At 46.7% G+C, this 14,193-nt stretch overlaps 1 protein-coding gene across 1 annotated transcript; it reads right to left on the reverse strand.

Moving 5' to 3' along the window:
* Nucleotides 1–470: 470 nt before the first annotated feature.
* Nucleotides 471–14,187, reverse strand: CHCHD4 (coiled-coil-helix-coiled-coil-helix domain containing 4). Its single transcript, XM_005870011.2, has 3 exons — nucleotides 14,114–14,187; nucleotides 6,218–6,316; nucleotides 471–1,590 (listed from the first exon to the last, which is right to left on the reverse strand). Exons 1-3 carry the CDS (start codon nucleotides 14,133–14,135, stop codon nucleotides 1,286–1,288), a joined length of 426 nt encoding a protein of 141 aa, XP_005870073.1. The 5' UTR covers nucleotides 14,136–14,187; the 3' UTR covers nucleotides 471–1,285.
* Between the last annotated feature and the right edge of the window lie 6 nt (nucleotides 14,188–14,193).

Genomic DNA, 14,193 nt, shown 5'->3' on the forward strand with positions numbered 1-14,193 from the left:
TGAGATGACTGCAACCCTGGCCAACACCTTGATCTCAGGGTGAGAGGCTGAGCCAGAGGAGCCAGTGAAGCCAAACCCATCATCCATCATCCCGACCAACAGAAACTGTGAGATAAGAAATGTTTGTTTCAAGCTGCTATGTTTTAAGGTAATTTTTTAACACAGCAATAGAGAACCAATACACCTGGGACAAATGAGGCATTACTGCATCACAGCCTGAAAACTGCCTGGCAGTTACACCTTGGGCAAGTTACTGAGCCTACGAGGGCTTTAGTTCCTTATCTTCAAATGGGAAGAGCCTGCCCCACCTCATGGATTAGGAAGGCATCTGTTCAGAGACAAAAACTGCTTGATATGAACTCAACATAGAAAATTGGGTCAAAGAGCAGTTTTAATTGAACTTTTCATAATTTATATTTCCCTACATCAAAAACATTTTTAATCAGTAAAAAGAAAGGACACATTCAAAATCTGGTAAAACCGTGCTCTCCTTTTAATTCGTGTTTCCTTCTTGGTCGCTACTTTGGTAACAAGTAGGTCCCCACCTCTCAGGAATATTGCATCTGAACAGGCTGAGCCAGAGCCAGCGTGAACACAGGCCCCAACCAGGGCTTCTGGAATAACAAGAACAGCAAAACCAGCTTCTTCTTTTTAGAAAGTGTCTGTGAGTCGGAGGGTCCAAAGCTCCACTCTCTAGAAAGAAAACCTGGGGCTCAATATAAAAATGGAAACCAAAATGTATCAGAAATGAAGCCTAGTACCTCATACACTCAAGGTCAAGATGGTTTCTGAGAAATAAGTATCTGATTATCTGGCCTCTTGAATTAGGAATGGCCCCATTCCAGCATTTTTAATGGAAGATGTTTTTGTTTCTATTTCATTTCCCAAACGGGTATAAAATCTACTAAAAGGGAGATAATGAATCAGAATAAATCAGCTCACTCACAAGAGACACTCCTAGATAATGATTTTCAGTTGCTGAGAGTATTCAGCACATTATTTCAAAGTGGCAAACTTAGAGGTAATCTCAGAGGAGAATTCGAAAACAGTAGCCACAGTCACTGGTAGAGGAGTTATGTGAGATACAAACATATAACCCCATGTTTTTCAGTGTATATGTCAAGGGGCCAAACCCCCTGATCATCAAAATAAGTTATTTTGTACATTACAGTGCACAGAACAATAGAGGGAAAGACTTTCTTGGAGAGTGACCGAAAGGCATTTGCAAAAGGTTCATATCACTCTGAGTGGAAGGCCTGGAGCCAGTGCTGCAGCATGGCCTTCATTAGCTTGACCCCTTCTCTTCTTTGGTTGCAGTGGCCTCAGCGGGAGCTGCCTTTTCTAAACGTTCTGCTGGCTTCTTCTCTTCCTCCTCCTCCTCCTCCTCATCTTGGGGATAGAGGTCTGGGTACTTCTGCATGCATTCCTGCATGGCCCGGAACTGGTCTACACAGTCTGATCCCTTGAGATCCTCCGTGCTATAGTGGAAGCAGGAAAAGGCTGACTTGAATTGTTCCCCACAGGGGCCACTAGCCATTCCCCCCAGGCACGGGCAGTTCCAGTTAATGTCTCCATTGGGCAGGATCAATCCTGGAACAGGAAGGTGGGTAAGGAAAATGTGAGAGATGCTCTTGAAGGTTTCAGAACAAGCCAAACCAAGTCCTGTCCTCCCAGGCCACTTAAGAGGTGAACAGCATGAACTGTTGCCTGGCAGGCACTTGCCTGTGGACCTACCTCTTATATTGGGTTCAAATGCCTGGAGCACATCCAGCAATCCTGGCTCAGCTGGAGAAAAGCCACCATCGGCTACTTTCTCCACGTGCAACACTAATTATATTCTAAGCCACGCCCCATACTGTGGCTGTGCTCGAAGAGCTACCTGCTGGAATCCATTTAGTCCAAAGGAGAAGCCATCACTTGGATGGTTAATGAGAACCGTTGGAAAGCCCAAACACTTTAACAAGCTGAGGCACTGACCTCCTCCTTCCCATCTCTGCTCTCCGCCCATGGGTGCTGCTCCTCAAGCCCTCTGGCTCTGTGGCTGCTCTTAGAAGTCACACACAGTGTGAGGACTGGTAAAAACCAGAAGTTTGATCCTTCTGTGCTGACTGGGAAGATGTCCAAGACATGTTTTACAAGAAAAAGACTAGTGGCATACCAAAGTGGTGTGGTTCCATTCTTACAAAAATGAGAAACTTAGAGGGAGACTAACTACATTAACCAAATTGTTGCACTGTATATGTGTTGGGGAGAGTTTGAAGTTTCAGATGGATTTTCATTTCCCTTAACTTTTTAACTTTACATTTTTTCTTATTTTTGAACTTTGTCCACATCTAAATAGTTTTTTCCCAGTTTTCCAAAATGCTTTCAAGATGATGGCTTAACTTCAGCTTTGTGACAGACATGGACAGAAATATGATTCATACAGAATTCTCTTACATAAGTTGACTACAGAGACTGTAAGCACTCTTTAAGAAAGACTCTTGCTCAGCTGGTGTGGCTCAGTGGTTGAGTGTCGACCTATGAACCAGGAGGTCACGGTTTGATTCCCGGTCAGGGCACATGCCTGGGTTGTGGGCTCAATCCCCAGTAGGAGGTGTGCAGGAGGCAGCTGATGGATGATTCACTTTCATTATTGATATATCTATGTGTCTCCCCTTCTCTGAAATCAATAAAGATATTAAAACAAGACAAAACAAAAAGACTCTTAAGTGCCCAGTGAAATCACACATGATTTTTCACTCCAGGGAAATACCCAGGTCTGGCGCTCTGAGCTAGTGTCTGAAGTCCTAGGCCCAGGCTGAAGCCTGTCTCTTAATTCTACCTTAGGAACTTCAGTGATCAACAAATCTGCTGTTGCGGCTCCTCACTAGTAAACAGGCTAACAGTAGGGATGGTAATGAGACTGGCAGGCAGTTCACCACTGGCACCAACGACAGCTGCGATGCACATTTTTGTGCATTAAGTTATATGTGGTAAATCGCATAATCCTTCTGTCAACCTGCTGCAGTGGGTGTTTCTAATTCTAGTTTACACATGAGGTTTCTGGGGTTCAGTGGGGTCTAAGTCAGGACTACAGCGAGGGCCCTTAGGATTCCCAGAGCCCATGCTCTTTGCTCCACATCTCACTACCGCTCCCAATTTCGCAGGCCTTGTCAGCGCTGGAAGCCTATACAAATGCTGCCCCCTGGATGCTCAACAATGCTAACACACCTGCACAAACCGTTTGCAAAAAGAAATATATCATAATGCTAACATTAAAAGTAATAGTTCAGCCAGAACCGGTTTGGCTCAGTGGATAGAGTGTAGGCCTGCGGACTCAAGGGTCCCGGGTTCGATTCCGGTCAAGGGCATGTACCTTGGTTGCGGGCACATCCCCAGTGGGGGGCGTGCAGGAGGCAGCTGAACGATGTTTCGCTCTCATCAATGTTTCTGGCTCTCTATCCCTCTCCCTTCCTCTCTGTAAAAAAATCAATAAAATATATTAAAAAAAAAAAGTAATAGTTCAGCCCTAACTGATTAGGCTCAGTGGATGGAGCGTCGGCCTGCGGACTGAAGGGTCCCGGGTTTGATTCTGGTCAAGGGCATGTGCCTTGGTTGCGGGTACATCCCCAGTGGGGAGTGTGCAGGAGGCAGCTGAATTGGTGTTTCTCTCTCATCAATGTTTCTGACTCTCTATCCCTCTCCCTCTCTGTAAAAAATCAATAAAATATGTGTGTTTTTTTTTAAAAAAGTAATAGTTCAGCCCTGCTGGTGTGGCCCAGTGGTTGAGCATCAACCTATGAACCAGAAGGTCAGGGTTCGACTCCCGGTCAGGGCACATGCTTGGGTTGCAGGCTCGATCCCGGTGCAGGAGACAACCGATCGATGATTTTCTCTCATCATTGGTGTTTCTCTCTCTCTCCCCCTCTGAAATCAATAAAAATATATTTTTAAAAAAAGTAATAGTTCAGGCCTTGGCTGGGTAGCTCAGTTGGTTAGAGTGTTGTCCCGATATGCCATGGTTGTGGGTTTGATCCCTGGTCAGGGCACATACAAGCAACCAAGGAATGCATAGATAAGTGGAACAACAAATTGATGTTTCTTTCTCGCTCTCTCCTTTCCTCTCTTTCTCTCTAGTTAATTTAAAAAAGGACTATCACTATTCCTTAAAAAAAGAAGTAATAATTAGGTCTGCAGGAGTCCTTGTACCACTGTTTATCAGAGGAAGGTGAGCTAGAACACAGTAGTGCTTCACAGAGGACACTATGAAGCCAATTTGCACTTCAGGGAAACAATGTAAAAACACATCAGTGATAGCTTCAGCATGTTAAATTAAGTGCAGATGCAGCATGTTTTAAGATGAGCAATTTTGCAACTGAGAGCTCAGAGCCTGGGTCCCAGAGTTCTCTGTTTTATATACCTCCTCACACAATTATTCACCAGAAGGGCTTGCAAAGGCAAATACCTATAGGGTCCAAGCAGGTATACTGTAAATGACAAGCAGGTAGGAGAAAAAAACAAGCGTAGTGATAAAGAATGGCAGAAAGTAGGGGGAATGCACAATCTAAAGACAGACACATTCAGTTTTTATAAAAAGACTATGAGGCAGACAAAACCAAACCTGATTTGTCCTGCTGGCCCCACAAAGACTTAATCAATTAAAGAAATGTACTTAACTAATATGGATCTAAAGACAGGCAAAGGACTAGAATTTGTGTGTGATTTACTTCTCTTTATTAGAGTGTGATTTAAGATTACTCCTATAGCTGTGATTCTCAGAAATCTAATACTTTGTATAATGTTTGCACTTCCCACTGTCCCCTTAAGATGCTAGATAATGCCTACTGAGCTTTCCTCTAATCCCTAGGGGCAGACAGGTTAGTAAACAGTGTCCTACCTAAGAACATACACTTTATTCTTAGCATTTGAAAAATCCCAACCAGGAGCCCATCCTCTCCAGGCAGCTCCTACCAGCTCTTTCAATCATATGTATCACCAATCAACACTACAGGCTTGTTTGTTATCACCAGGGATGTCAGAAAAGGCTTTAGATTGGTGGAGTGAGTACTGTTTATGAAACCTGGACTATGTATGAATACTGCACATACACAGCTGCCTTACACAGGCTGGGTAAGTCCTAGTGAGTCCAACAGTCCAAAGTCTTTGGAGTGATGCCCAAGTGACCATTAACCGAGTTGTGTATAAGTGGTTAGCTCAGTGATGGCGAACCTATGACACGTGTGTCAGAGGTGACACGCGAACTCATTTTTTGGGTTGATTTTTCTTTTTCTTTTTCTTTTTTTTTAAAATATATTTTATTGATTTTTCACAGAGAGGAAGGGAGAGAGATAGAGAGTTAGAAACATCGATGAGAGAGAAACATCGATCAGCCGCCTCCTGCACATCTCCCACTGGGGACGTGCCCGCATCCAAGGCACACGCCCCTGACCGGAATCGAACCTGGGACCCTCCAGTCTGCAGGCCGACGCTCTATCCACTGATTTCGGCTGATTTTTCTTTGTTAAATGGCATTTAAATATATAAAACAAATATCAAAAATATAAGTCTTTGTTTTACTATGGTTGCAAATATCAAAAAATTTCTATATGTGACATGGCACCAGAGTTAAGTTAGGGTTTTTCAAAATGCTGACACGCCGAGCTCAAAAGGTTCGCCATCACTGGGTTAGCTGAATTCTGCTGCTAGAACACTGTCCCTCTATTTCAATGAGCTTTTCCCGGCAAGGTGCTTGTTGGGGAACCAACAAGGAGAAAATACCTCACAGAACAAGGGTGTGGCTATTAGGTACCTGCTTGCTGATAGTCTGCAGAAGTGGCAAAATTCAGCGTGGTAACTTGTTTGAACAGGGGGATTCCTGTCACCTGAACCTACCAGGAACTGCTAAAATCCACTGACACCCTCTCCCGAAACATAGTCACTGGGAAGCATCCAACCAGCAGCTTAAGCCAATGCAAAAACTAAGAAAAAGAGGCAGAAGACTTCAGTAAGGAGAAACTCTTAGGTTCTAGCCTAATGGCCAGGGAAGTGCATCAGAACAAGGGCCCAAAACAGCCCCTTACAATTCTGAGGGCGATGAACCCACTGTCCTGAGAGATGGCCCATGGCTGAGATGCACACCTGCCTTGGCTAGGGCACAATGGGAGACCCTTTTTGAACAATGAACTTTTCCCTCAGTACATCTCCGTGGGTCCCTGGGAGGCCCCACGTCACTCACCATGCTCCTCGTATGGATCATTGGGATCGTCAGCCACCAGCTCTGCATTGCTTGGAGTTTCATGGTCTTCTTTGGTCACAAATATAATTCGATCCTTCCCTAGTGTTTGGAGAGCAGAGGAAGAAACCTTTCACTCAAGAGCAGTGAAATCAGCCCTACGTCCAAAACAGGCAAGCACACCAAGTTTGAGGAATGTCCCACGTGAAACCCCAAAGGTAGGTGACCATTGAACTGCCCTCCCTGGGCTGAGTCACTGACTCTGCACGATGCACGGTTTAGCAGCCGCTTTTACCAAGTACCTGTGGCTGGAACGAAAACTCCACCAAGTTCTTGGGTGAGGATGGTGATAGCAAACCCTGCCCACCACAGGCATCCTCCACGTGGGAGATGAGATGCCCAATCCTACCAAATGCAGCTGCTTTTAGTCCCCAAATTGGCTGACATTCTGGTGATGCAACAAGTCTTTTTTCTTCAGGTCAAGAAAGGAGCAGTCCTTCCATGGTGCTGCCTGTCCATGTTATTTCCCATCAACCTGTGAGCCCCTCCTATTTGTCATGCCTCCCCCTCCTCCCAGACCTTGCAGGGATCTTCGAGCAGTCGGTGTTCAGATAATACTTGTGGAATGATGACGGCTTACTAGCCCAGGGATGCTGCGAGTGCCTGCTGCTGGGCACCCCCCACCTGATACACAAGCTGCTCTTACTGTGCTGGGGGGTGGGGTGTGAAGGGGTGGAGCATGAGGGACAGAAAAAAAAGCCAAAGAAAAAGAAGAGGGTTCAAGATGATGATATAGAAAGAGTCTGAACTCTCCTTCCCCCATGGACATACTGAGTCTACAGGTTCATGTGGAACAATTTCCTTTTTAAAAAACCAAGGCTGGAAAACAAAAACAAACACAAACACAAACCTAGGCTGGCCTAGCCTGTTTAGCTCAGTAGATAGAACGTAGGCCTGTGGACTGAAGGCTCGATTCTAGTCAAGGGTACATGCCAGGTTGCGGGCTCGATCCCCAGTAGGGGGCATGCAAGAGGCAGCCGATCAATGATTCTCTCTAATCATTGATGTTTCTATCTCTCTCTCCATCTCCCTTCCTCTCTGAAATCAATAATAAAAAAAATATATATTTTTTTCAATAAAAATATACTAAAAAAAAAAACACCACACACTAAAAAACCTAGGCTGGCTTGTGACAACTGCACATTGGGCAAAGAGAAGAAAACTACATCTAAGTGAGCAGCAGAGGCAGAGAGGCCTGGACACAATCTCGCCATAAATCCCGCCCCCACCACAGTGACCCACAACAGGGAGAGAACTCAAAACCCGGAGTTTCTCCTTGAGGAGCGAAGGGAGGGAACCCCACACTGAGCATCCCAGCTTTGAAGACACACACTTGAGAGATGAGCCCTCCAACATCTAACTTTGAAAACCAACAGGGCTCACTCATGTCCCAAGACCCATAAGATTATAGTGATCTGAGAAACTACGCTTTGAAAAAAAATATTTTTAATTGATTTCAGAGGAAGGGAGAGGGAGAGAGAAAAACATCAATGATGACAGAGCATTATTGATCGGTTGGCTCCTGTACACCCCCTACTAAGGACTGAACCTGCCACCTGGGCATGTGCCCTGACCCAGAATCGAACCGTGACCTCCTGATTCATGGGTCAATGCTCAACCACTGAGCCACATCTGCCAGGCTGAGAAACTATTTTTAAAGGGCCTACCCCAGGGCCCAGCTAAGAGGCAGCCAATCACACCCAGACTTACAGTGAAGGAGGCTCACCTGCTTATATTAAACTGTTGGGTTGAGGCATCTAATTTGACATACACATCTGTGACAATCTGCAGCTTGTTGTTTTTTAGAACATTCACCGAACCCAAACATAACAGGCTAGGCAGCAGAGCCAGGACTGATGCCCTCCAAAGACCAAAAACCAGCATCAGGAAGACACCTTAGTCAGGGCCAGAACCCCTAGCCCCGTGGTCGGCAAACTGTGGCTCGTGAGCCACATGCAGCTCTTTGGCCCCTTGAGTGAGGCTCTTCCTAAGCCTTAGGAGTATCCTAATTAAGTTAATAACAATGTACCTACCTATATAGTTTAAGTTTAAAAAATTTGGCTCTCAAAAGAAATTTCAATCGTTGTACTGTTGATATTTGGCTCTGTTGACTAATGAGTTTGCTGACCACTGCGCCTAGCCCCATGGACCTGGCTGTCAGAGGGCCCTGAGCCTCCAGAAAAGCAAACTGGTAGGAGCCAAATGCATTAAAAAATAATAATAATACAATAAAAATAAATAAAATTATTGATTTTTAGAGAAAGGGAGAGGGATAGAGAGATAGAAACATTGATGAGAGAGAAACATCATCGATCGGCTGCCCCCTACACCCCCCCCACAGGGGATTGAGCCCACAACCCAGGCATGTGCCCTAATCGGGAATTAACCGGCAGCCTCTTTCAACTACTGAGCTATACTGGCCGGGCCAAATGCATTTTATATGAGTTTCTTCTCATGGGAAGCACAGAAAAGGGAACCAGCATTGAATGAACCAGGATGGGTGTATTCCATGGCTCACTTCAACTAACCTTTCAGTGAACCTATAAAGTTTTATTGCCCGGATTTTACACAGCATAAAAAGCAAAGCCCGGAGTGGTGACTCAAAATCAACCAGCAAGGCAGGGACCTCACCTACTGGACTCCCTCCTCTACACCTTGTAGCTGCTGGCACTTGACCTCACTTTCCCAAAACCTGTGGCCATCAGCTAACCACACAGCAGGTATCTCTCCTATCCCATGGTGAGTGGGGAGCACCTTGTCCTAGAGCCACACATGTTGCATGGTCATCAGTTGGCCCTGCAGTCCCTGGAGGGCTGGCCCCTCTGGGTCTTGCATGTCAGCTAGCTCCTGCCATCTTGTCATTACCCTCACAGGAGACAGCAGGAGCCCCATTTTTTAAAAAAGAACAATATATTTTTATTGATTTCAGAGAGGAAGGGAGAGGGAGAGAGAGAAACATCAATGATGAGGGAGAATCATTGATCGGCTGCCTCCTGCAAGCCCCCCCACTGGGGATCGAGCCCACAACCTGGGCATGTGCCCTTGACCAGAATCGTACCCGGACCCTTCAGTCTGTAGGCTGATGCTCTATCCACTGAGCCATACAGGCTAGGGCAGGAGCCCCATTTTTAGGTGGGAAGTGATCTGCTCACACAGGGCTGGAATCTGAATCCAGTTCTGGGACTCCAAAGGCCACACTATGGAGATCCTTTCCACACACCTACACTGCCCCCAAACACACAAACATAAGAATAATAATGACAGCTTGACACTGAGTACTCAGCATCACTTGGACTCTATCCTGAGAGCTGTGTGCGCTTTGGGCAGGAATAAATGTTCTGTACAATAAATACTGACCCAATTCCTGACCAAGAAGCTTAGAATTAAGTCAATGAATGTTTGCTGAGTGCATAAGTAAGTTTTTTTTTCTAAGCTACTGGTACCCAGCTGCTGAAGGGAAAGACAAATTCCATAGCCCTAACTACCCACTGTGACCCAGGAGATCTGGGGTAATGGGACCCCCATCGACGGGGATGGGAGGTGCCTGGCATTTAAGACTTCTCCAGGCATCCAAATGTGCCCATGGACAAGCCTTAGTCAGTGGCCTGGACTGAATTAGCTACTGTGGGAGCAGAGGCCAGGCCTGCAGAAATGTGGCTCTCTGAGAGCTGCTGGCATTTTCTCTTACTATTTCATACTTTTATTTGGGGGTGGGGGCATGCTTGGGCTGCCACATTTAAGAAAGAGGCTTGGGGTGACAGCAAGAAGCAGAGCGACACTTCCAGTGAAAAGGACAGGTGAGGGGACAGAGGGAAGGCGCCTGGGTGCTTCACATCCTTTCTGCACGGGGTAACAGTACCAACAGGTGACCCTCAGCATGCACAGGGACTGACTGACCTCAGCCGACCTGAAGTTTCCATGCCCAGAGCTGGCCTCTGCCTCCACACCTCACATTTTATCCCAGGGAAGACCGCTTTTCCCATGTGGCCTGGGAAAGGATTTGGGCCAAGCAGCCAGGGCACATTCAAGTAACTAACGACCCTGGTGGTCCTGTCATTTTCAAAACACTGGAAAGCAACCTGCAAAAAATGCTGAATGCTAAGCAGAATAAGCTGACAGCAAATTTCTCAGCTCAGCTCTGACAGTTTTGTTTACCAAGACCTCAGCTAGACGCAGACCAATAAGGAGGTCCAGAGGCCAGGCCGCACCCAACGAAAATTAAATCAAACTCTCTGGCATGTTCACATTGCTCCCTAGCTTCACAGGTAGCTGTGATACACAGCCAGCGTGGGAGTCCCAGGCTTAGCACAGTCCCACTGGGAATGTTCAGGTCCCTCCCACAGGCTGAGTCCTCGCAAGCATCTTCTTGGACATCCCTCTTCGAGAGGTTATACTGGATGAATGGATGTGGTACTGTGATTTATAATAAGAAATATACATATTCCCAGGCCTTCGCTTCCTGGAATGTTTAAAAGTGAATGCAAGGACAATGCTTACTTACTCCTGACAGTCCTAACTGTGGAAGAAAGAGCCAATCCTAAGCATGCCAACTTAGAACCAGTCCTAAGAATGCCAACCAGTGGGGTAGTCAGGCACCTCCTGACCTTGGGGGACTCAGAAAAACAGGCCCCTCACCAGCTCAGCCTACCTACCATGGTAAACAAAGAAAGTGAAACAAGTTTCTGCTCTCAACTGAAGTCCTGCTCAAATGACAAGGATAAAATGGCCAGGAAGAGGCCACCAGAGGCGAGAGATGTCAATAGTTTTAGACATGGACAAGCTGACAGAGAGTGCTCTCTGGTGCAATGAATGGAGACGCTAGACCCAAGGCTCACAAGGAGAGGCAGTCAACTAGAGAAAATCAATCCGCACTCCAGGATCCTGGGAAGGGAGGGAACCCAAGGCCCCAGGGGTCATTCTGAAAGCAGGACTGCAGAGTGGGGCTGAGCAGTTGGATACCAAGACTCACTAACTCTGTGGAGTTTTACTCTGTACAGCCACCCTTGACGCCTGTCTTCTCTCACACTTCCATCATCAAATGAGGTTGGTTCTAGCTTTAAGTACCAGTATGTCTAGAAAGATCTGCATCCCTCACATGACCTCATCTTCCACTACTTGCTCCCACGTTCCAGCACCTTCTTGCATTCACTTGAATATGCTGAGCACACACATCCCTCGGGGCCTTTGCACAGGCTGTTCTCTCCTCCAGTAGCACCTCCCTCGCATGTCTTCATACCACCTGCTAGGATGCCACCTTCCCTGACCATTCTGCATCTCCGTCATCTTGCTTTCTTTTTCTCCACAGCACTTTTCCTCACCTACCGTGTTGTGTTATATATTTATTTACCACCCATCTCCCTCAGTGAAATGTCAGCTTCTTAGACACAAGGGTTTGTCTTTTCCATTCATTGCAGTACTCCCAGAGCCTGGAACAGTGCCCAGAACATAGTGGGTAATCAATATTTGTTGAAAGAGTTAAGTGGAGAAACGGAACTCTGGATTAGGACATGCAGCAGAGGGGCAGGAAGACAGAATGATTATCACCGTTAAGCACTCAGACAACACTATTGGGTGGGTGGTCTCACCTTTCCCCGGAAGGGGAGCATGGATATGCATTGGATCATTACATCAGAGTCTCTGAGTATATGCAACCCAGGAGTGTCCACCAGGCCTGGAGGCAGATTTTGTCACCTGTGCTCACTACTAATGTGAAGTAGATGGCATGTCACAGGGGTTCAGTAAATGTTGACTGAACAGGAGAGGGCAGGCTCAGTGTTAGAAAAGGAGGAAACTAAAGAAAGGAACAGGCAAGTGTGGGCAGCCCAAGGCCAGGGAGCAAGGCTGAGCCATGCTGTGGGATGCCTTGAATGCAAGCTAAGGCCTTTAACCTGAGGCTGGGAGGTGAAGTACATTTGCACAGGCAAGCGATTCAATAAGAACAGAGTGCAGGTATGTGTATGAGTTTATTCGATTAACACTTGAGCACCCATTTATAGACCAGGCCATGTGCTAGATCTTGGGAATATGGCGAATATAGCCCATCTAATTCTCTTAGCTTTTAAGCCCTTACAGGGCAAGGAGTTTGTGATCATTTTTCTAAGTCCCAGGAGAAGCATAAAAAAATTGGTGGGTAGAAAAAAAACCAAAAAGTTGGGGATTTAGGGACAGTGGGTATGGATAAGATTAAAAACTAGATAAGAGTGCTTTCAATTCTCATCCCTAAACTAAGAGAGATCTTTCAACTCAGAAAAATAAGGATCAATGCTTTGGTGGAAGAAGGAACCTACCTCTCATTCCCAGATAACCTGTGATTCGTAGAAATATTCAAGGGCGAGGAGGGGTTTTAATCTGCACAGCCTCATCATACCCCAAAGGCTCAAAATTACTTGTTAAATGATGAAATGAGAGATTCAGAGAAAGAAAAGTAAGAACAAGAGACCCACTGTTTAATGGAGTGGCAAGGGCAGAGGACTTTTATCCATGGCACAATTAAGCATTAGTCAACATAAATCGTACTCATTAGCAACATCAATGATTATCACGGCTTTACGACCCAGGAAAGGAGGAATCTAGAAGCAAGGTGGGGTGAGGGAAAAGGCTTAACATTTTAGACTAACTGTTGCCCTAACTTGACCTATGACCTTGGGTAGGTCATCTTCTCTGGGCTCCAGATTCCCCGAATTAAACTGAGGGAGCCAGAGTATTTATCCACCAAAGAATTTCTGGGTGAGTTCCAACTCTTTCTGTAGCTCCTCCACCATCCCCATCACCTGGGATCGAGAAGGTTCTTCATGAATATCAGCTGAATGAATGAAGGCCAACTTCTTTTAACCTCTCATTTTACAAGTTTGGAAACAGGCTTGGAGGCTTCTGAACTCTGTGTGTGTGTGTGTGTGTGTGTGTATGGGGCGTGGGGGGTGTCCTCCCAGAAGAGGGCTCCCTGGAATCCACTGGGCACCAGATTGGATGGTGCAGTTCTGGAACCAGACTGTTAGGGCTTAAACCTCAGCTCCACGACTTACCCATCACGTGGCTTTAGCCAAGTCTCTCTGGGTCTTAACTGAGCCTGACTTACAAAGGTCGCTGCGAGATCAATGATAAACCCTATAAAGCTCCTTGAAGAGTGCCTGATATATAGTTGGGATTAAAAAAAAAATGTTCTTGTCCTAGCCCTATGGTTCAGTGGATAGAGTGTCGGCCTGTGAACTGAAGGGTCCGGTCAAGGGCACATGCCTGGGTTGCGGGCTCGGTCCCTGGTAGGGGCGTGCAGGAGGCAGCGGATCAATGAATGATTCTCTCTCATCATTGATGTTTCTTTCTCTTTCTCTCCCTCTCCCTTTCTCTGAAATCAATAAAAATATATTTTTAAAATGTTCTTGTTGCCGGTAATTCTACCACTCTATCACACCTAACCCGCATGACTTTTCAGGACAGTTACAAGGCGCGTGCAAATGGTAACACGTGGTGTGTGGTAAGAGCGACAGTAAGAGTGACAATGAATTCCCAATCGCGAGCCGGAGGAAACGTGCTCAGCACTCCCCTTACCCGCTCGGGTCTAGTTTATAAACTCCCCCACGAGCCGGCACCTCTGAGGTCCGGGTTCGAGCCTCTGTGTGACCTTGGAACAGCCTCGTTCCTCCCAGTCTCGGTTTTCTCATCTGCAAAACGGGGGTGGCAACCCCGCCGCCCAGCCAGCTCCAAAGGTCCCGAGGAGGGTACCCCGGACAGCCTGGGGTTGCCCGCACCGGCAATGAGGTCGCCGGGTGCCCAAGCGTGCGGAGGCAGCAGACCCCGGCAGGGCCTCGTAGGCCGGTCTCCTCGGCAGTTCACCCTCCCTACCTTCCTGCCGGCAGTAGGCCATGGCTGCAGCCCAGTGCTCAGACCTCGCGGCGGTAGCGGCGGCAGCGGGAGCGGCGGCT

This window comes from Myotis brandtii, unplaced genomic scaffold (assembly GCF_000412655.1).
Source record: "Myotis brandtii unplaced genomic scaffold, ASM41265v1 scaffold312, whole genome shotgun sequence".
Taxonomy (NCBI): Eukaryota; Metazoa; Chordata; class Mammalia; order Chiroptera; family Vespertilionidae; genus Myotis; species Myotis brandtii.

Excerpts from the sequence above, each read along its gene's own strand:
- CHCHD4 (XM_005870011.2), bottom strand. The coding sequence starts at position 14,135 with ATGGCCTACTGCCGGCAGGAAG. Across the intron at positions 6,317-14,113 it reads GGCCTACTGCCGGCAGGAAG|GGAAGGATCGAATTATATTT; the intron begins GTAGGGAGGGTG and ends TCCAAACACTAG. Across the intron at positions 1,591-6,217 it reads TGATCCATACGAGGAGCATG|GATTGATCCTGCCCAATGGA; the intron begins GTGAGTGACGTG and ends TTCCTGTTCCAG.